The sequence below is a fragment of the Microcaecilia unicolor genome, chromosome 2 (genome assembly GCF_901765095.1).
Source record: "Microcaecilia unicolor chromosome 2, aMicUni1.1, whole genome shotgun sequence".
NCBI lineage: Eukaryota > Metazoa > Chordata > Amphibia > Gymnophiona > Siphonopidae > Microcaecilia > Microcaecilia unicolor.
The window spans coordinates 488285531-488309355 of record NC_044032.1 but is presented as its reverse complement, the minus strand read 5'-3'; the positions used below and the strand labels follow the sequence as shown (position 1 = coordinate 488309355).

Genomic DNA, 23825 nt, shown 5'->3' with positions numbered 1-23825 from the left:
TTTGCATCGGGGGGGGAGGGGGGAAGAAGTCAACAATTTTTAGACAAAGATGGGAAGATGTTGTTGGGAAAGAGTATGAAATGAAAGGGTGAGAGGCAATGATTGAGCAGTTGACTAAAGTTGGGATTGCCTGTAACCTGGTGGAGCATGGTTTTAAAATGTTTTATCAAGGAAGTGCTACTGAATCAATCTATCCAACATGTAACAAATGACAGTGCACGCCTTATCACATTTGTGGTGATTTGCTTCAAGGATATCAGTGGCAGAATATTGGAGAATGGAAGATATCTCACCTATGGCCAAGTTGATTTATAAACTGGATCACATGCATGTGATGTTTGAAACTCATGGCCATCACGTAGGAATAAGATGGAAGGCTTTCTAATTGGTGTAGGCCATCTTCGGGTGTTGGATATTTAGCTGTAGAGCAAAACAGTGGACCCTAACGTCATCACAGTATTAATAGATAGGAGGGAAATGTCTCAGACATCACCGTGTCAGTTCGCCCTGAGCATTCAAACCGGGTCAGAAGTATTATGCATGGTTTCATGATGTGATCACTGGCCTATATCCCTTGAAGAAGCAGCAGCAGCAAAATGGGTTACAGATACTTGCCACTTTAAACTGATGAATTTTGCCAATTGTCAGGTTTTTTTCACAGATTTTTATGAAAAACAGTGAAAATATTATAAATACAAAATATATAACTATTAAAGTTTAACTAGGAAGAAGGGGGGTGGCAATGATTACAACAGTCACCTATGTGTCCTTTATTTTGACCTGGTTTGAATGCTCAAGGCGAATTGACCTGGTGATGTCGGAGACCTTTTTCTCCTATCTAATGATATTGTGGTGAACTTAAGGTCCACTGTTTTGTTGTATTTACTGTGTGTAAGGAGTGGACTTTTTTTTTTTTTAGCCTTTTTTGATTATGAACTATTTTCCTGTTTGTGATTTGACTATTTAGCTGTAGGCCATTTGTGGGAGCCCTCAACCAGATTACAAGGAAAGAGTTCTCACTTTGATGTTGCTGACTCCACTGCCTTAAAAACAGCAGATTTTATTTAATTTTTTCTCTGGCACCTCATGGTCCTGACGGTGAACCATATGGGACCTAAGCTCAAATGTTGCTCTTGGGAGACTTGGAGAACAATACCCGAGTTCAGGCACAACATGGTTATGCTGTCTGAGTTGCCTGGTGCCAAAGAACAAAACCAAACTCAGCTGCTGTTCCGGTGCCAGTGGTGACAGCTGCAAGATGAGGAGGGTGAGGTAATTTGGGATTGGGCAGAGAATGAGGTAGGATTGCTTGTTGAATTGTACTGTAATTTATGCCCTGCAAGGTAAAGCATGACCAGGTCTAAAGATCTGAAGTATTGAATAAAAATAGATTGCTCAAGTAAGTTCCAGTGGTGTTAGCAGTCTGGCCAGCTGCAGGCAATCATGTGCTGCAGAGATAAGTGGTTAATAGCAAACAAGACAAAGGGATGGTATGAAGAAAATCTTTAGGGTATTGTGTGTAAGGAGGCTTATTCAGAGGGGGAAGCAGATGTGGAGCAGGTGAGTAGAAAAGCAAGGTTCATGCAGTGATCATGCTGTGAAGCCAACCAATGACAATGGAGGAAGACTGTAAACAAGAGGCTGGTTGGTGGAAGTTATGTTAACTGGAACATGATACCACAAAGTCATGCGATATGGTCACATACACACAGTTAAATAAACGTATAAAAGGAATGGTTTATTATTTCAGAAACAGGAATCTTCCTAGCACTGAGAAGCATTTTGCTTCCAGGCCGGTAAGTTCCTCACACAGGAAGAGACACCTGTCTGATAAGGAGTCGTAGGTATGGGGCTAAACGTGCTGAGAGAGAGACTGAGTGAGGAGTAGTGAATGGGAATTTTGAGGATGAGAAGAACATGGATTGGGGGGGGGGGGGGGGGGGGTCAGGAGAAGCTTAGTAAGGAGACTGGTTACTTGGAGGATTGAGTGGAAAGGGGAGAGGCTCCAGATAAGAAAGGCAGAGTGAATTGGATGAGTGACAACTTGAGGGGAAGGAAGTGGAGAAACTGAGTTCACTGCAGCTTTGTAGAGGATTCCCTCTTGGCCAAATGAGCAACATCATGAGAAGGACTCCCTTTCTCCATGTTGGCCCATATCCAGTGTATTTTTCCATTCTGGCTTGATATTCCATTGGGTTTAACACCTCTGGTCTACACCTGAAGGCATACAAAAGGAGACAGCAGAAGTGGCATTCAAGAAAGCCTGGGATAAGCACAGATGATTCCTAGTTTTAGAGAGTTTATAGGAAAGCCAGAGGGTCGATAGGAATCTGTTCACCAGGAATATTTGAACAGAATAGCTTGACTTCACAGTTCTTAACTATCTTTATATTCTATATTTTTTGTGGAGAAATTTCATTTCAGTGATGTTAAAAGATTTGAAGGACACTTCATACTGAAATGCCTTTAAATTCTGTAATAGTTAAATTACTTGAAGATATTTATGTATGAAAGCCGTGATGGGGATTTGCATATTTATTCTCCATGTATGTATTGAAAAAATGAGGCACTAGGGCCCAAGATAGAAGGCGGCCACTGCAGGGTAATGAAGAGCATTGAGGCATACTTGTTATACTATCTGTGGTGTACACATTTGAAATATTACATGGTATGTTGGGTATAATTTTCTTTAAATCTGTTTTTGATGTGTCTGGTGTAAAATTGTAGATATAATTTGCAGAATGTTGTGTAATACTAACTTTTACCTTAGTCATTTTTCCATATTACAAATTAATGCAGCTGTAATTGCTTTTGCAGGCAGTAATGCTTTTTCTTTATTTACAGGTACCATTGGGAACACATAACTTACACAGAAAGTAAGTGTCAGTTCTGCAGACTCCTGACAAGCAAGCATGTTTGTATTTGAGCAAGTAAATCAAAACAGTTTGGTGAGCTATCTTTTTCTTTCTCTGGCAGAGCCTGTTGCTATGCTCAAATGAGCTCTCTCCTCAAGTCACTTCACTGGCTCCCTATCTGTTTCCGCATACAGTTCAAACTCCTCTTATTGATTTATAAGTGCATTCACTCTGCAGCTCCTCAGTTCCTCTCCATTCTCATCTTTCCCTACACTCCTCCCCGGGAACTCCGTTCACTGTGTAAATCTCTCTTATCTGCACCCTTCTCCTCCACCGCTAACTCCAGACTCCGTTCCTTTTATCTTGCTGCACCATTTGCCTGCAATAGACTTCCTGAGCCAGTACGTCAAGCTCCATCTCTGTATGTCTTCAAATCTAAGCTAAAAGCCCACCTTTTTGATGCTGCTTTTAACTACTAACCCTTACTCACTTGTTCAGTACTCTTATGAACCCATCTACCTTACATATACCGAAGAGAAAACAACATTGACCCAGACTCTATCTCCCACCTTACCCTTCCTCTCTATCACCTATCTCTACCTACCCATCCATCCTATTACTACCCATCATTACTATGTTATACTTAATTTCCTACTTTACATAACAAAATTCTATGTTACCTATTACTATGTAAGCCGCATTGAGCCTGCTTTTAGTGGGAAAGTGCGAGATACAAAAGTAATAAATAAATTTTATCATCCCCACCTTAGTAATTCCCTTATCTCTTATTTGTCCTGTTTGTCCTAATTAGATTGTAAGCTCTGTGGAGCAGGAACTGTCTCTTCATGTTCAAGTGTACAGCGCTGCAAATGTCTAGTAGCGCTATAGAAATAAGTAGTAGTTGCTTTCAAGTTTGCGTTTTTATTCTCTTAGGGGCCCTTGTACAAAGGTGCGATAGGCTCTACGCGCATGCTGCATGCACCAAATTGAGACTACCGCCAGGCTAGCGCTCCCCTTGGCGGTAATTTCAGATTTGCTGCATGCCCATAACACCTGGATGACTTATTTCCTCCCAAGTGCAGCGTTTCCGGCAGTAGTTGGCACATGCCCTTACCGCTAGATCAATGGGTGGCATTAAGGGCTCAGGCTGGGTTTAGGCACGCGCTGGTTTCAGTTTTACCACATGCCCTTTTCCCGGCCCATTAAAATAAAAGCCCCTTTTTTTGCAGATGCGTTAAAAACTGGCCCAGCGTGCGCCCAAAATGCGCAACTACACTACCACAGGCCACTTTTTACCGTGGCTTAGTAAAAGGACCCCTTAATAAGGCTTTGAATGGTTTTATAAGCTTTTTCTGTTTTATTATGCATAATTTATATTTGTATAATCTTTTATATGTAAAACTTGCATGATCTAGTTCAGACCTCAACAAATCTCAGATGCCAGGTTGTTATGGTACCTAGAAGTTGAACCCTGGCACCTTTTGTTTTGCTGCTGCAAACACATTTCCTACTTCCCTGATGGGATTTGGCTCTCTGAAAGCTTGAGTCACTCAATGCAGGAAGTTCATGGGACTTGAAACTGTCCCATCAGCACTTCCTGCACCATGTGGCTCAAGCTTTCATATAGCTGAATCACAACAGGGAAGTAGGATGTGTTTTCTTCTGTATCTGCAGTCAGCAAGGTGAGGAGAATAGGCAGCAGTCTCAGAGAGAGACACAGGGTGAAGGCTGGGGGAGGGAGTATGAGAGAGAGAAATTGGATGAAGGCTAGGGAGAGGGCATATGAGCATAGGTGCCAGCTCTGAGAGTATGGAACAAGCTCCTGCACAGTGTCCAGGGTGTGTTAAATCGTGTTGTATTTAGTATCCCCAATCATTTTGAAAAGTTGGGTATGAGAGAGAGAGACTTGGGTTCAGGGGCACTGCTGACCCTAGCCCTACTCTGCAAATATGCCTGTGAAAGAGTGACCCACACTTAGATCTTGGATTGGTTCCCTCCTCTGCTGACTGCACACTTGAGGTGTGTCAGGGTGTCAATGGAGGGGAAAACGGGGAAGGATCGAGACAGAGAGTGAACATTGACCCTAAGTGAGTGATGCTCCTGGTTTGTATGAACAATTGCTCACGCGCTTATCTTAGAGGGAGCACTGGTGGTGGTGCTGGGGTATGAGAGAGAGGTGGGGACCCAGGCCATGGTGATACGTGAAACAAAGTAGGTGATGTCACACATCTAATAGTATGTTTCTAGTGGGAGACTGCTAGTTTCTGTCAATGATTGTCGGTGGTACCTTAAGGGACTGATTTATTAAACTTTCATTGCCTACAAACACAGAATGGGAAAAGAGCCTTAGTAAATCGGTTTCTAAAGGACCTGCTTCTAATTTTGGAGGGGATCCCTCCCCCTGAACTTGAACTAGAGGGGATCCCCTCCCACCTCCCAGACTTCACTATGGACAACATTGGGTGTGGGGTGGAGAAGAAACTGCCGGCTCCTGGATTTGATGAAAATTTGTTGAGGCCTGATCTAGCTGGAAAAAGAGATACTTGAATTGAATATTTTGACTAGTAATTACATTTCTGTGAGGACAAGCAAGCTTATAATTCTCACAAGTGGGTGATGCCAGTCTGTGTCGCCCGGTCCGGCATTTTGCCATAGCTGAAAGAGAGTTTTGTGAAGCATGAGCCCACCCTTCACCACGCATGCACTAGTGCCTTCCTCCCCGTCGCTTGAACGCAGTCTCGGTTCTTCTTTTTTCGCGTGAGGTGTTTTTTTCTTGTCCTCTCCTCATTCGCTTGTTCTTGAGAGCTATTTTTTGTGCCTTCTGGCAATTTTTCCCGTCTTGGTTATTGTGCTCCTTTTATTGGAACCTTTTTTCGCTTTTATTTTCTTAAGAGTTGTTTTGCCTGGGTTTTAAGTTTTATTATCTTTTTCCATCGTCATCATGTCTCTTTTCAGACCTTGACTTTGGCCAGGTCTTTCTCTTTTCTTTTTACCATGCCTTGTCCCTTTTTCAGGCACCATAGAGTCATTTCATTTAGCTGACGAAGTTTTTCCATCCATGTCCATGAAGATTCCCAGCGGCTTCAAGCGATGTACCCATTGCAGTCGGACACCCATTCTTGATGTCTGCAGTGTCAGCCCTGCCCCGCTAACTGTGTTCTTTGTCTTCGCATGAAGAAGAGGACCTAGGTTTCCCGAGAGGCTCAACAAGAGAGGATTTTTAGAGCCAGGTCTGGTTCATTGAGGTCGAAGGTGTTGGCATTGACTTCGAGCATCGCACCAGCATTGGGAGCGTTGGTAAGCATGGCTGCTTCAAGACCCTTAGACACTGGGAGCAGGGAGGCATTGAGTGAGTCTCCACCTGTCTCGAGGCCTCCTGCTGTAAAGGCCCCCTGGGACCATCCATCACCAGACCCGACCCTGAGGCGACGTGAGGATTCAACGTTATCCTCGTTGACACCGAGGAGCCTGGGTGACATGCTTCGAGCAAAGGCCAAGAAGCATCGTCGTTGGTCACCCTCGACATGTGGTGCCGGGAGTTTGGTGCGTCGAATGATTTGGCACCCGAGAAGTGTTGGCGCCAGGAGGTCAACCTGTGCCTCAGCCAGTACCCCAGCTTTTCCCGGTGTCTGCCATTGATGAGCGCATCCGGGCCTTGCTTCCTCAGCTGCTGGATGGCCTTATGCAATGGTGTGCTTTGGTATTGGGGGTGCTTGCACCTACCCTACCTCATGTTGCAGCCCTGCCTGGCCCTCAGCCTGTGGTGTGGCCTCCGGCACCACCTGCCACCCAAGCTGGCACTCCTTCGACGTCGGTGGAGGAAGCTTCGCCAGTGTCGAGGCAGGAGCCGACTTCTCGACGCTGCTGTTGGGAATATGGTTCATCGGCACAGAGGCAGGTTCGGTCTCTGCAGTCCCATAGGGAGATATTATCCGACACCAAAGAGGAGCGCTCATGGGATTCAGAGGAGGATCCCAGATACTTTTTCTCAGATGAGTCTTATGGGATTCCCTCTGAACCCTCCCCTCCACCTGAAAGGAGATGGTCTCCACCGGAGATGTTTTCTTTCCATCTTTTGTAAAGGAAATGGCTGAGGCCATTCTATTTCCTTTGGAAGTGGAGCATGAGCCTAGGGCCAAGATGCGCAAGCTCCTGGGCTATACATCTCCTCTTAAGGAGGCTGTGACTGCACCTCTTCACGAGGTACTCCACGAAGTCCTCATCAGGAACTGGGAGTCCCCTCTGTCAGTCCCTATTATGCCCAAGAAGATTGACACCCAGTATTGGATACATGGTACATCTGGTTTTGATAGGCCTCGGTTGCCTCACAATTCCATGATAGTGGAATCTGCTCTCAAAAGAGCCAGGAGTTCCAGGGCTATGCCACGGCACCCCTAGGCAGAGAAGCTAGAAGCCTGAATTCTTTTGGGAGGAAGATGTACCAGGCTTCAATGCTCATCTCCAGAATACAATCCTACCAGCTTTTTATGAGCATCTACTTGTGGAACTCGGTGCAATAACTGTCAGACTTGGTTGACACGTTCCATTCGGAGCATGCCGAGCCTCTTCTTCAGTTGGTCAAGCACCAGAAGGTATTTCGCAAGTTCTTGGCTAGGGCCACTTATGACACTTTTGATGTGGCATCCAGGAACTCTTCTTAAAGTATATCAATGCGTAGACTCATGGCTGTGTGTTTCTAACTTGGAACATTCTGTTCAGTAGAGGTTGGTGGATGCCCCTTGACAGGGGGATGACCTGTTTGGAGAGAAGGCTAAGGAGGTCGCAGACCAAATCAAAGAACACACTGATACCATCTCGTCTCTCGCCAGCTGGGCGCCTTCTGCATCATCATCATCATCCTCAGCTAGGAGGTCTTTGGTAACCAAGGAGGAATACCTATTACTATCTTAGGTGTAGGTACAGCACTTCGGCTCACCAGCCTACTCAGGCTCAGCCCCAATGCCCTCGTTCATGTCAACAGCGTGCACCTAAGGCCCCTGCTGCTCCCCAGTTAAAGCAAGGGACGAGCTTTTGACAGGCTCCAGCAGTGCATAGCCGCAGAAAAAGTGTCCGTCCTGGACGACTTGCCAGTCTGGGGGAGGCTGAAATTTTTTTCACCAAAGGTGGCCTCTTATAACCTCTGACTGGTGGGTTCCTCAAATAGTCCATCTCGGATACATTCTTAGTTGGCATCCCAAACCTCCAAATTGCCCATCAAGAGCTCATTCATTTAGCTGTCAGCACAGGCGGGTACTTGCAGAGGAAGAAGGGCAGGGATTCTATTCCAGGTACTTCCTTGTGCAGAAGAAGACAAGGGGGATGTATCCCATCCTAGACCTAAGGGCCCTGAATAAATTTCTAGTCCGAGAAAAGTTCAGGATGGTTTCCCTGGGCACCCTTTTCCCGATGCTTCAGAAAAATGATTTTCTATGCTGTCTGGACTTAAGGAATTATATACTCACATCCTGAAGCTTCCTGCTCACCAGAAATATCTTCGATTTTGGTTGGGAACACATCACTTTCGGTACAATGTGTTGTCTTTTGGTCTCGTGTCAGCTCCTAGGGTCTTCACCAAGTGTCTAGTGGTAGTTGCAGCATCGCTATGCAGACTGGGAGCCCATGTGTTCCCATATCTCATCGATTGGCTGGTAAAGAGCACCTCAGAGGATGGTACTCAGGAGTCCATGCGGATGACATTCGGGTGCTCAAGCTACTAGGGTTCGTTTTAAACTACTCCAAGTCCCATCTCTGCCCTGTCCAGCGATTGGACTTCATAGGAGCCCTGCTCAACACAGAGGGTTTGAGCCTACCTCCTGGAGACGAGAGCAGCCAATTTTGTCTCGCTTGTGTCCAAGATTCGTGCCTCTCAGCAGATCACAACTTGGCAGATGTTGAGATAGATCACATGGCTTCCACAGTGTACATTACACCCATGACACGTCTTCACATGAGATCAGCTCAATGGATCCTGGCTTCTCAGTGCTATCAAGCCACGGGGAGTCTAGAAAATGTCATCCAAGTGTCGCCAGAGCTTGTGCGCTCTCTTCAGTGGTGGACAATTTGATCCAGTTTGACTCTGAGACTTCCATTATAAATTCCTCAGCCACAAAAAGTGCCGACGACGGTTGCATCTCTCCTGGGATGGGGAGCTCATGTAGATGGGCTTCACACTCAAGGTGCTTGGTCCTCCCAAGAAACGTATTTTCAGATCAATCTTCTGCAGCTTCCAGTGATCTAGAACGCTCTAAAGGCTTTCAGAGATTGGCTATCTCATCAAATTGTTCTCATCCAAACAGAACCGCTGAATTTTCCACTCCCTCTAAGTTATTATGCTTTCACTGTGTTTCAGGGCACTCATTATTAAGGCCGAGGGTACTGCTCCTTAAGAAGCTTGTGCGAAACAGGAGCTCACTGTAGAGCATCCCCAGTTGCAGCTATTGCTCAGATAAGTGCTGTTATTTAAATGTTTTCTAAATATAGAAGAATAACATACATGGCAGAGGTTTACTAAATTAAGCCCTTTAAGCCCAGGAGGTTTTTTTGACTCGTGAGGAGCTCGCACGATTTGCACATTAAGAAGGGAACCTTCAAGAGTGGATATCTAGCAGCCAAGCATTCACAGCACGTAAGCCAAAAAGCTAAAAAGTGAGTGTTGAGTATCTGAAGTCATTTTTCCTCCTTAAACAATTAAGAATACAGCATATGAGAGGTGTGCTTGCTTAGGTAGGATTTAATCTCATCCAAACAGACAATCAGATTGCAATGTATTACACCAAGCAAGGGGGGGCGAGGCACTGGATCACACCCTTTGTGTCAGGAGGCCGTCCGGATGTGATATTGGGCTCCCCAACATGGCATGTTCCTTCGAGCCACTTATCTGGTGGGCACAAACAATACCCTGGCTGACAGGCTGGGTAGGATAATGGAACCGCATAAGTGGTCTCTCTAATATGGGCATAGCCCACAAGAGCTTCCAAGCATGGGGCACCACCTTGGTGGATCTTTTTGCCACTTCAGGCCCACGACAGACTAGCATCAGATGCCTTCCTTGTCAGTTGGGTGACAGGTCTGTACATGTATCTTCCAATACCTCTAGTGGGAAAAACTTTGTTGAAACTCAAGCAAGAGCGCGGAACCATGATTCTGATTGTTCCATATGGTTCCCTCTTCTTCTTGAGTTATCCTCCGAAGAGCTGTGGAGATTGGAGTGTTTTCAGATCCTCGTTACTCAGAATAAGGGGTCACTTCTACATCCCAAGCTCCAGTCTCTGGCTGTCACAGCTTGAATGTTGAGAGCCTAGAATTTGCTTCCTTTGGTCTCTCGGAGGGTGTCTCCAGGGCATTGCTGGCTTCCAGGAAAGATTCCACTAAGAGGTGTTACTCTTTTAAATGGAGGAGGTTTGCTGTCTGGTATGAGAGCAAAGCCCTAGATTCTCTTACTTGCCCTACACAGACCCTGCTTGAATATCTTCTACACGTTTCAGAGTATGGTCTCAAGACCAACTCCATAAGGGTTCACCTTAATATGATTGATGCTTACGATTGGTGCTTATCATCAACGTGTAGAAGGTAAGCCCATCTCTGGACAGCCTCTAGTTGTATGCTTCATGAGAGGTTTGCTTTTGTCAAAGCCCTCTGTCAAACCTCCACCAGTGTCATGGGATCTCAATGTCGTTCTCACTCAGCTGATGAAAGCTCCTTTTGAGCCACTGAATTCCTGCCATCTGAAGTACTTGACCTGGAAGGTAATTTTCTTAGTAGCTGTTACTTCAGCTCGTAGGGTCAGGGAGCTTCAGTCCTTAGTGGTGGATGCATCTTTTATACTAACTTTCATCACAACAGAGTAGTCCTCTTTACTTACCCTAAGTTTCTGCCGAAGGTGGTGTCGGAGTTCCATCTGGTGGAGGGGTGGCCTAGTGGCTAGAGCACCAGTCTTGCAATCCAGAGGTGGCCGGTTCAAATCCCACTCCTTGTGATCTTGGGCAAGTCACGTAACCCTCCATTGCCTCAGGTACAAACTTAGATTGTGAGCCCTCCTGGGACAGAGAAATATCCAGTGTACTTGAATGTAACTCACCTTGAGCTACTACTGAAAAAGGTGTGAGCAAAATGGAAATAAAATAAATCTGAACCAGTTGATTGTCTTGTCAACATTCTTTCCCCAACCTTATGCCCATCTTGGCGAAACCAGCTTGCACACCTTGGATTGCAAGAGATCATTGGCCTACTGCATTGAGTGGACAAGGCCCCATAGGCAGTGCACCCAGTTTTTTGTTTCTTTTGATCCCAACAGGATGGGGGTCGCCATCAGGAAACACACCATTTCAATTTGGCTGGCAGATTGCATTTCCTTTATTATGTCCAGACTGGGCTTACCTTGGAAGTGTCATGTCACGGCTCATAATATCAGAGCCATAGCCGCATCAGTAACCCATTTGAGGTCGGCCTCCGTTGAAGAGATTTGCAAGGCTGCAATGTGATCTTCAGTCCACACATTCACATCACACTTCTGCCTTGAGCACGATACCTGACGTGACAGTCGTTTCGGGCAGACAGTGTTGCAGAATCTGTTTGGGGTCTAGAATCCAACTCCACCCTCCTAGTCCCATTTTATTCTTTTCCAAACTGCACTCTCATTCATATTGTATATAGTTTCAGGTTAATCTGTGTTATGTCCTCGCCGTTGCGAGGCCCAATTGACCAATGTTTGTTGTTTTTGGTGAGCCCACTTGTGAGAATTATTAGCTGACCAATGTTTGTTGTTTTTGGTGAGCCTGGATGCTAGGGATTCCCCACTTTTGAGAATTATAAGCCTGCTTGTCCTCGGAGAAAACAAGGATACTTACTTGTAGCAGGTATTCTCTGAGAACAGCAGGCTTTATATTCTCACATTCCCTCCCACCTCCCCTTGGAGTTGTCTCCTTTGTTCTTTTTACTTTATTTTTTGCTATAGTATAAAACTGAGGAGACCACGTTCTCGCACCGGGCGGGAAGGTACTTGCGCACGCGCGGTGAAGCACAGTCACGCTTCACAAAACTCTCTCTTTTAGCTGTGGCAAAATGCTGGATCGGGCGATTGGCGTCACCCACTTGTGAAAATATAAAGCCTGCTGTCCTCGGAGAATACCTGCTATAAGTCAGTATTTTCGCTTTCCTTGCTTTATAAGCTGAATTCTTATTAAAACTATTGCCTATTTTAAACAACTATTTTGCTTATTTATTGGGATTTAACAGGCTTTGCTTCTTCAATTTGAGGATTTTTAACAGGAACCAGTTTTTGAAAATATTTTCAAAGAATTTAGTTATCATGAGCTCTGGAAGTCTCTTTGTTGAAACAATAAGAAAACTTGGTTATGAAAAAGCAGCTAAACTTAATGGTGAAGATTTTGATTGGCTATTTGAGACGGTTGATAAGTCATTTTTGGAGTGGTTTTGTGGAAATATAAACAAACAGCATGTGTTGCCTGAAGAAAAACTGATAGCCTTTAATTCTCTTAAGGAGTCTGGCAAGTCTATCTTAGATGAAAAAGCTTTGGATGAGGTTCTGAAAACCTGCAAATTATCAGAATCAAAAAACAGTTGTACAGATGAAGTGGCATTTGTGAAGCTAGAGGATGAACTTCAGGAACTGCAAAAGGTAAAAAGTCAAAAAATTCAGCAGCGTAACAAACTTCAAATGATGGCCGCTTCAGCTAGCCATATGTCATTGGTGTTGAAAGATCAAGAGGAAGAAGTGACCAAAGTTCTCAAGGACCCCCACAGAGCTCTGAATGCTGTAAATATTAAAATAAATAGTGAACTTCAGTCCCTTTTTGAAAGTGTTAAGATGCTCATCTCATTCTTCACTCTTTCTGAAGGGCAGGATAGAGGTCCTAGGGCAACATTTTTGTCCCAGCTTGTCCTAGAAACGTATTTGTCCCAGGAAGAACAAAGCACTTCTGCACTTACTTTGTACACTAAGAAGCAGTTTTTTGAAGGAATAACTGAGTTGGTTGAAAGCTCAAATGAAGAGAATTTTCAGCTTGTTGATATCAACAGACCATCAATTTATGATGAAAGTACTGACGTTCGTGAGGAGAGACGGCATGAAATGGCCAGGCTGCAGTTAGCATATATTTGTGCTAAACACCAGTTCATTCAGTTAAAATCTAAGACTGAAAGTATAAAAATTGGCCTTCAATGGGCAGGGCATAATCTTCATTCTATTCAAAGCAAGGTAAGTGTTGGTGAGTAAATACTTCCGTTTAAAACTTTATTATAAAATGTGTTGATTCTTAAACTTTTTTTTTCTTTAATACTCTGGGTTTCTTGTCTGCGTATGTGGTACTCCTTTTTGCTATTTTAGAATTCCTTTTTTGTATTTGTTTTTAGCATGTCTGCTCCAAGCTTTCTGTGTGGGTAGGGAGCACAACCAATCTACAGCGGCTTTCTTTGATTCCGCTACAGTGCCTCCTTCTGAGCCTATGACACTTTTGAAAATGTGTTCTTAAAATTATACAAAGAATGTACTGCAATTAATTTTTGTAGAACTTTAGTAATGGCTGTTTACTTCTGGTCAAAGATTTCACTAGAAATTATAAATTGGCTTTGAGAAGAGTAGCCTGTGATTTTTCACTTGGGAATCACTGAAAACCACATTTTAAGAACAGTTGAATGTAGCAAAAGTCCAAACTATTTTATCATTTCTAACTCATAAAGTTAAATAGTCTAGCATGTTGAATCAGTGTAAAGCATAGTTTCTGGCTTCTCATATCTCAAATTTTCATATGATCCAGGCAACTGAGGCTGGTTTCCCAATTGCCTTGGTGACATCACCGAAGGACCAAAAAAGTCTACTTTTGACATGTTGGGATACATGTATTATCAAAGGTGTATGCTTGGGGCCTTTGATGATGATATCGGCGCAGCTAAGGTAGAATACCGTCTTGTGACTGATAGAGAAAGATGGAGAAGTTAGCTGCTGCCAGAAGTTTGTGCTCACCAGGCAGGATGGTGGGGGATGGGATTGCTGACTGGCTGGGTTGGACTAGAGTCTAGATGAGAGAGGTGGTGTGGAAGGGAGAGATTCCTCCCCCCCCCCCCCCCCCTGTGTTTCTTAGACCTTCACCTGTTGTGGCTGCATTAGGTGCTATTCTTAGAAGTAAAAAAAAGAAAGGAATTTTTATTACTTACTACAACAGGAGCTTCTATAACTGTCAGGCACCAGGAATCATAGAAAACCAAACAATGATAACTTAGGCAATTGCAAAAGAAATAGTAATTATATCTTATATTGCAGAAAGAGGAAGAAGGATAGGAGCTTTTAGAGGATACCAATGACAGGAAATATCATTAGCTGTAAGTCTGCAGAAAAGTTAGAAAAGTTATAAAGGTGAATGAAAGAAAAGAAAAAGGGAGAAAAATATGAAAGAATATAAGGATATAAAGCTCTTAGCTGCAAAAATATAATTCTCACCAATATAATAATAAAAAGAGAAAAAGGTGTATTTCCTGGGAAATATTCCTGCTGAGCAAGGATATGAAGCTTCTCTTGCCAGCCGAGCTATTTCAGAGTCTCTTTGTCTGCTTAGTACCTTTATAGGACTGTAGTTCCCAAACACCCCTCTCTTGTCCTGCACCAATCAGAAGTCCCGCATGTTCACCTAACAATTGTGATAGGTGTATTGAGGTTCTTGCCACACTTCTGCTCAGTAAATTATGTTTGTAACAGAGTGGGATGTCACCTTCAACGGGGGTCTTGTCAGTTTGTGGTCAGCCAGAAATTACTGTCTTGCAACTGTCAGTGGAAACGCACAGAAATAAGCAGACCCAAAAGAAAAGGCCAGAAAATTCCAGAACACACTACTTCCCTTACCCCAGTAATGGCTCCTGATTTTATGATTTGCTATAAGATGGAACTCATTTATTAAAATTAAAGACAAAAATGAGATTACAAAGATTACTTTCTTTTTAAAACAGTATCTTTGTATTTATTGATGAATGGATTTGGATTTGTTTACTGACTTTTGAACATTTTAACCTAATGCAGTATACAGCCGACATAGGCAATAGACAACTTCAGCGTCAAATAATAGTACTTGTTATGGAATAGTATGTTATTTTCAGGGTTGACACACTACACAACAAAACATCTTAATAGACAGAATAGGGGGTAAACGGGTAGAGCATATAGAAACATAATGATAGAGCAACAGGGGTTAGAACATAAGGGGACTAACAAAATTGCACGTGAAGTCAAAAAGGTGCATGAATGTGATCTTGGAGTAGAAGTAGATAAGCAAGTTCTGCTATGTTATGTGCAGTTTTAGTTTGGGGGTATGTGTACATATGTGTGACAAGCAAATTAGTTCTTTTCATCCATTAAAGAAGAACGGTTAAAAAAAAAACTTAGGGGGGCAACTGAGAGGGTAAAAACTGTACAACAGGCATGGACGCTGTTCAAAAATACCATCCTGGAGGCCCAGGCCAAACATATTCCGCGAATTAGAAGAGAAAGACAGAAGTCCAAAAGATAGCCGGCATGGTTGAAAAGTGAGGTGAAGCAAGCTATTAGGGCTAAAAGAAACGTCTTCAGAAAATGGAAGAAGGAACCGTCTGAAAATAACAAGAAGCAGCATAAGGAGTGTCAAAGCAAATGCAAGGCGCAGATAAAGAAAGGCCAAGAGGGATTACGAAAAAAAGATAGCATTAGAGGCAAAAAAACATAGCAAAATATTTTTTCGGTATATTAAAAGCAGGAAGCCAGCAAAAGAATCGGTTGGGCCGCTGGATGACCGAGGGGTAAAAGGGACGATAAAGGAAGATAAAGACGTAGCGGAGAGATTGAATGAATTCTTTGCTTCGGTCTTCACCGAGGAAGATTTGGGTGGGATACAGGTGTCGGAAATGGTATTTCAAGCGGATGAGTCGGAGAAACTTACTGACTTCACGGTAAACCTGGAGGACGTCATGGGGCAGTTCAGCAAACTGAAGAGTAGCAAATCTCCTGGACCGGATGGTATTCATCCTAGAGTACTGATAGAACTGAAAAATGAGCTTGCGGAGCTACTGTTAGTGATATGTAATTTATCCTTAAAATCGAGCATGGTACCGGAAGATTGGAGGGTGGCCAATGTAACACCCATTTTTTAAAAAGGTTCCAGGGGAGATCCGGGAAATTATAGGACCGGTGAGTCTGACGTCGGTGCCGGGGAAAATGGTAGAGGCTATTATCAAAAACAAAATTACAGAGCACATCCGAGGACATGGATTACTGAGACCAAGTCAGCACGGCTTTTGTGTGGGGAAATCTTGCCTGACCAATTTACTTCAATTCTTTGAAGGAGTAAACAAACGTGGACAAAGGGGAGCCGGTTGATGTTGTGTATCTGGATTTTCAAAAGCATATGTATAAGCATGGATTAATGAGATAAAGCCAACATGGATTTAGTCGAGGGAAATCTTGGCTCACCAATCTACTACAAATCTTTGAAGGGATGAATAAACGTGAATAAAGGTGAGCTGGTCAATATTGTGTATCTGGATTTTCAAAAGGCATTTGACAAAGTACCTCATGAATAACTCATGAGGAAATTAGAAATTCATGGAATAGGAAGTAGTGTACTATTGTGGATTAAGAATTAGTTAAAAATTAGAAAACAAAGTAGGGTTAAATGGTCAGTATTCTCAGTGGAGAAGGGTAGCTAGTGGGGTTCCCCAGGGGTTTATGCTGGGACTGCTCCTTTTTTAACATAGTTATAAATGATCTAGAGATGGGAATAAGTAGTGAGGTAATTAAATTTTCTGATCAAAGTTGTTAATTCGCAAGAGGATTGTGAAAAATTGCAAGAAGCCATTATAAAACTGGGAGATTGGGCATCCAAACGGCAGATGGCATTTAATGTGAGCAAGTGCAAAGTGATGCATGTGAGAAAGGGGAACACAAACTACAGCTAGATGACTCAAGGTTCCACATTAGGAGTTGCCACCCAAGAAAAGGATTTGGGTGGCATCGTTGATGATATGTTGAAACCCTCTGCTCGGTGTGCAGTGGTGGCTAAGAAAGCAAATAGAATGTTAGGAATTATTAGGAAAGAAATGGAAAACAATATTATAATGCCTTCATATTGCCCCATGGTATGACCGCACCTCAAATATGGTGTGCAATTCTGGTCAAAAAAGATACAATGGATTGAAGAGTACTTGGGAAAAGGAATTGGGGGTTGGAGTAGCATCATGGGATATCACTAAATCGATAGCATGAATACCCTTGTTAGTATCTGATGCTCGTTTGAGAGAATGTGCCTATCGCTGTATTCACAGGGGATATGTAACTACAGCTCAACTAACCCATATGGGAGGGAATTGGAGCCCAGAGTGTCTCAAATGTGGAAAGGACCCTGGCACAATGCTGCATATGTTTTGGAGCTGCCCCCACTTTGAAAAGGTTTTGGACACGGGTCCGAGGTTTTTGGGAGGAACGGCTGGGGCTTCGGATCCTGAGGACAGCTGAACAATTGCTTTTAGACATCCCGGGGTCATTTAGAGGGCAGAATCGATTTGAAACAATACTGCTCCGTAAGATGAGCTTACTGACCAGGAAATGCATCTTACAGTACTGGACAATTAAAGATCCTCCAGCATGTTGGCATTGGAGAAACCAGTTGCACCAGCTGGTATCTTGGGAGGCTGGAGAATCCCGGCTCTCAAAGAACAAGAGAGTCACATTTTTGGCTGTCTGGGGTCCTTATCTGCGAAGTCTAAGCCATAGAGGTCGTAGTTTACTCTTAAATGCAGGGTGAACCCCACGGGCTGTTACTGAATAGATCTCCAGGTCTGGGGGCGGGGAGGGAGGGGGTAGAGGAGGGGTTTGGGGGAGGGTGGGGGGGAGGATAATTACATCCTGATGGGAGTAAATTAAAAAATACTGTAATAAAAAATTCAAAAATGATACATGTTCATTAACAAATGGTTGTATAGTTTGATCGAGGTTTGATGAATGTTATATGCAGTGTCTTATATGACAATGTTTCTGTTGCTGCAATATCAATAAAAACCGTTTAAACATAAAGATACAGTGGAATTAGAAAAGGGCGACAAAAATGATACAGGTCTATTAAATATTGAGTGGAGTGGAACAGGAAGCTGTAACTTGCTTGTTTACTCTTTCGAAAAATACAAGGACTTGGAGCACGCAGTAAAGCTACTAATTAGTAAATTTAAAACAAATTGCATAAAATATTTTTTCACTCAGTGTGTAATTTTAAACTCTGGAATTTGTTGCCAGAGAATGTGGTAAAAGCAGTTGGCTTAGCAGGGTTTAAAAATGGTTTGGATAATTTCATAATAAGCCATTATTAAGATGGACTTGGGAAAATCCACCACTTATTTCTAGAATAAGCAGCATAAAATCGATTTTACACTTTTCGGGATCTTGCCAGGTACTTGTGACCTGGATTGTCCACTGTTGGAAACAGGATATTGGGCTTGATGAACCTTCTGTCTGGCCCAGTAATGCAACACATATGTTCTTAATAGCAGTAAACACACTATACATAATATAGATAGTAGATTAATTGGACACAAAACCAATTTAAACAGTGATAAATATGAGGAAAAAATCAGAATTCTTACACATGAGACACGAAGATCTTGGTTCTAGAACCTAAATGAGAAAGCTGTTAGTACAGTACCCTGTTGCTGTGTTCCTAGACCACACCCTTGCATTCCCTGCTGTGGGACTTGTATTGATAATAGGGCCTTGTAACTTTGCAATTGTGGGTGTATGGGGTGTATTTAATTTTCAAAATGGTGACTATAATAAAATGAGGGAAATGGTTAAAAAGAAACTAAAAGGATCGACTGCAAAGGTTCGGACACTAAGGACAAGATGCACTAAATGAGCCTTTAACCACACTTTAACTAACAAGTTTTCAACCCTGGCATGTATTAAAGCCCAATTTCCGACGACGGTAGCAGCAAACGAAAACGGAATGCAGATGAGCAAATTGTGTAGAAACCCTATTGAAATGAGATGCATCAAAGTTTACCGCTTGCCCTAACGCTGGAAAACTCCGTGAAAGCTAACGAGAGGTCTGTACCTCTCGTTAGGGCTGCCCAGCTTAAAAAAGTAAAATGTTAAAAAAAAAAAAATCTCGGGGGACAAAAACGCTCATCAGGAGCATCCTTTATGGACCCTCGCCCCCGCCCCGCCCAAGGTCGCCGCTGCTCCCCGCTCCCCCCTGCATTAAAAAAGCATAACTTTAGGCTGGGCAAATGTCATCCCATCCCCTTTAGATGATTTTGTGATCTTCTTGAATGCTTGTTACCTACCATTAAGTTTCAATCTGTTTCTCATCCTTTAGAGGTCTGGTTTCTTGATGTGAAAGTTAGCAGACATGATGGGTTGTTGGAAACTGATATTTACACCAAAGGCACAGATCGTAATTCTTTACTTGCATTTGACAGTATGCATCCTAATCATACAAAAAATAGTCTTCCTTTTGCACAGTTTTTGCGCTGTAGGAGGATATGTGATTCTTCAAGTAAATATAAACAGGCTGCTGTACAATTAAGTACTACGTTATAAACACGAGGATATCCTAAAAGAGTGATTAGATATGCCTATAAAAGACCATTGTTTAGCCATCGTGAGCACCTTTTAGAGGAGAAGTCTTGGATATGTTCTGATTCAGATATATCTTGTATTTTATTATCTCCAAGAATTGCTAAGATGATACTTGGTCACTGGAACATCCTATCAGCTCATTGCACGAAAAAATTGTATGGTTACATATTCAAGATGAGCTAATTTTTCTGATTTATTATGTCAAACAGATGTTTGGTCAAAGAGACATGTTCAGAATCCTGTTCGTACTAAATGTGGCCAGTGTATTATGTGTGATGTGATGGAAGAAACCTCTAAATTTTGGGACGATTACAACATGAGATGGCTTTATATTGGAGGTTTTACCAACTGCTGTTCTAAAGCAGTTATCTATTTGATTCGCTGTCCCTGTGGATTGAAATATATTGGGCAGACCAAACGGCGGTTCAAAACTAGGCTAATTTGAACATAAACACTGTATTAATACTGAAAAGATTCATATTCTGCTGGTAAAACATGGATCTATGAGGCACTCCTTTGAAAATTATGTTGTTTGGTGATTGAACAACTTAATGATAATGGACGGAGAGGAGATGTGTCTCGGTATTTACATCAAAAGGAAAAAAGATGGATCTTCAAATTACAAACTATGTTTCCTATGGGTCTGAATGGCCCATTAGAATGGGAAGTGTTTTATTAATTAGAGTTAAGCACAATTAGTACAAGTGCTGATTGATCTATGAGAATTTAATATTTTGGATGATGTCATCTATTGGGCGGTTCTAAAGGTAGCGCTTCTATAGCCAGTCGCCATTTTGTGGTTCTCTCATGTCAGAGAGATTTTGTTTGTGATGGATTCTTCCTGAGGCAGAGACAAAACGGGGCCCTTTGTTGAGGATACTGTGTGGTGCTACAGTTGAACTTTGAGCAAGTCCCAGCTGGATGTCTGGTGAAATTGAGGACACCTGTTATCACCCGGGTGGCTTAGCCAAGTGAAATAAGTTTTCTCTGTGCACATATTATAATAATTTTTCTTAATTTTTGGATCTTCAGCATGATATTGACTCTAACCCAATATAGATTTTTGAAGATATAAATTCCTCTGGTTTTTTTGGCTGCAACGGTTTATTCTCCATTAGGAAGTTGTTTTTCCTTGCAGGGGCTCAGAGGAATATTGAAACTGGTGATAGGAGCTGTTGACATTGGGGACGACCATCTTTTGTAGTCACCCCAGGCTGTTGAAGTTTCATTTTGTTTAAAAATAAATTCTTCTTGTTATATTCTATATTGTGGGTTAGAGTCAATCTTAGAGCAAATTAATTTTTTGATTAGTTCTTTATCCTTAGGCAACTTTGTTCTGTTAGGAAATACTTTGATCATAATGCATTCCACTCACTTATCCTGTTCTTACTAATTTTGAGAATAGATTACTGTAATATTATCTACCTTGGAGCACCAGGTTACATGCTCGAATGACTTCAGTCACTCCAGAACACTGCATTTAGGTTAGTCTGTTATACTAAAAAAAATTGGATCACATCTCTCCCTTGTTCTAGAAATACCACTGGCTCCCCATTGGCCAAAGAATTATTCACAAGCTATTAACTCTCACCTTCAAGGCAATCCGGGTTGGCCTGCCTCAATATTTATTGAATCTTACCATCTCATATTCTCCTATGTGTCTACTTCAGTCTTTTAAATGATTTTCGTCTAGTCCTTACCAACCCCAAATAGGCCATTCTTGAAACTAACAGGCATTGTGCTTTTTATTTTGCAGCCCCTTTCCACTGGAATTCTCTCCCACTCTATATCAGAGCAAAATCTGCATTCAAGAAATTCAAATCTGCTATAAAGACTTGGTTATTTCACCAAGCCTTTAATACTTCATAGGATGTTTGCAGCTGCTGGCGCAGTTTGTTCTCCTGTATATTTTACTTTTTCCCTGTTCCCTCCCTCTTCCTTAATAGTCTTTCATTTCATGTTGTTTTTTTGTCATAGTATCCAGTCTGCATGAATGAATGTGTTACTTTCCTATCAATACGTTGTGATTCTTTTCATCACTTTATACTTTTACATTTAATAATGTACACCGCCTAGATATTAGTTAAGACGATATATCAAATTCTTGTAAATAAATAAAATAAATAAAAACACCTTTAAAGCTGTAAGGAAATTTCTGTGGAGGGAAAGCTAGAATTTCAAACATTCTTATGTTACCAATAAACAAGGGGATTGGAGGCTCTAAAATCTCAAGTTATGAACTTTAGCTTGCAGCATGAGACATGTAGAAGATTCAGTACAGAACATGGTTGCTTTTACACCCCTTACACTTGAAAAGGAGATAAGTTTCCTCCCTTTCTGGGACATGTTTGCTCCATGCCCCAAGTCAGAAATTAAATAGGTCCTTAAGAATGCATATTATATGGAAATATGAGATGGGCTTGGAAACAGTTGTTTAAGCTCCAACCAGGAGATCACTGTTTCCCCCTAGGAGGAGTGGCCTAGTGGTTAGGGTGGTGGACTTTGGTCCTGAGGAACTGAGTTCGATTCCCACTTCAGGCACAGGCAGCTCCTTGTGACTCTGGACAAGTCACTTAACCCTCCATTGCCTGTATACAATATGTAAGCCGCATTGAACCTGCCATGAGTGGGAAAGCGCGGGGTACAAATGTAACAAAAAATAAAAATAAATATTGTCTGTGGTTGTAATTCAATCAGGTCTCAGCAATCCAATCTTTTGTAGATGGCAGATATGGGGCCTATCTTTGATTGGTGACCTCCTCTTTGATCAGTCGAAGATTGCCCCCTTTTCCATTTTGCAGGACTCTTATAATCTTAACTCTACTGATTATTTTGCCTGTTTACAGGTTAGACACTATAGCCAAGATCTGAGAGGCCCCATATGATGGTACTTAGGGCTCAATCTATTGATAAATGCTTACAGCTTAAAGAGAAGAGATGAAAACTTAAACGCTTCTATCAGTACTTCAGAGACCTCCTCCCAGGTCTACCTTATGCAGATTTGACCAGTACCTAGGAATCGGATTTAGGATGTACCATAGAGGATACTTTGGTCAAAGATAGTTTCTGAACATTGGTTTGAGCACTGTTAACATGTCCCTTAGGGAACTTGAATATAAATTTTTGTAGCCTCATGATGGGCGTATAAAGAACAATCTGAGTTGGTTGAAAGTATGGCTCTGCCAAAGTGACCTTACCACATATGTTTTGGCTTTGCCCTAAAGTACAGTCTTTCTGGTTGTGAATTAGGGATTTTTTTTGGAGCCGAGCCTTTGATGTGCGATTCCATTCCGATCTTCATTTTTCAGGGTGGGCAGCTTTCATCCACTCCTGGGGAGGGAATGCAGTACATCTCACCAAATCCTTTTCAGTGGTGAAAAAAGTGACCTTGCTGAATTGGCGGGAGGCAACACCTTTCGGACTACAACAATAGAGAGACCTGATGTTTAATTTGTTACTTTTTGAGAGAACAGATGCCAGACATGGAGACTCATCAAAATGGAAAAATTTTTTCAATTGGTCTCTGAGCCCTACTGGTGGATTTTCATTCACTGACAACAATAGTCTATTATGAATAGATAGCTGACTGCTGCAGGGGTGGGTGGAGAGGGGACGGGAGGAGGGAGGAATTGGGATTACTTAAGATTAGGGATGTGGTGGGAACAAGCTTCAGGGTCAAGAGGGGGGAAAAAATCAAACAGACGCATGAGCCTTCTCCTGAAGATGGTATGCATATACTCTTTTCTTTTGTTCTTTTTGCTATATTTTCAGTACAATACATTGAGGGGTGGGGGTGGGGAACAGATAAGAGCCCACTGCTACTCCGGTTTCCATATGAGGGCATGTAAAATGATCTTCTCTGTATGTATATCTCTATTTATTGTTTCTTTTATAAGGTGTCTTGATGCTCAGCGTTGTTTGTAAAACATATATTGTAGTTTAAGAAGTGCCTAATAAAGAAGAGTGAAAATGTATTTATATCTATATCTAAAAGAGCAAAAGGTGCTCATTTTCAAAGCACATATTCTTACAAAGTTACAGTGTAACTTTGTAAGTCTATGTGCTTTGAAAATGAGCCTCATTAGTATATGAAAACAAAATTTGTAGTTTGACTGAATTACTGTAGTTGGTTTCTTTAACCTGTGTTGGCGAAAGTTCTGTAAAAGTTTTAAAAGTGTTTTTCATGACAGATTTTAATATTTGTTTGGGGAGATTAGTAATTGATACCATATGATAGTAACTTTCACAAAACCTTGAGATCTCTTCTGCTCTGTTGTACACTTATAATTTCATAGTATCTTGTAAGCATAATGGTACATAAGAAAATATCCTAAAAAACTAATACCTCATTTTTAGTTTCTGCT

At 42.2% G+C, this 23825-nt stretch overlaps 1 protein-coding gene across 5 annotated transcripts in view; it reads left to right on the top strand.

Moving 5' to 3' along the window:
- Positions 1-23825, top strand: part of HAUS3 (HAUS augmin like complex subunit 3) — a 54685-nt gene that overhangs the window by 7377 nt on the left and 23483 nt on the right. For 3 of the 5 annotated variants that reach the window (XM_030192580.1, XM_030192579.1, XM_030192582.1), the window contains exons 2-3: positions 2845-2876; positions 12090-13071. In XM_030192580.1, the coding sequence (XP_030048440.1) occupies positions 12163-13071 (909 nt within the window). In that variant the 5' untranslated portion in view covers positions 2845-2876; positions 12090-12162. Of the gene's footprint in view, positions 1-2844; positions 2949-4493; positions 4538-12089; positions 13072-23825 lie in introns of those variants that run through there. The other 2 variants (XM_030192583.1, XM_030192578.1) reach the window with 2 other exon arrangements.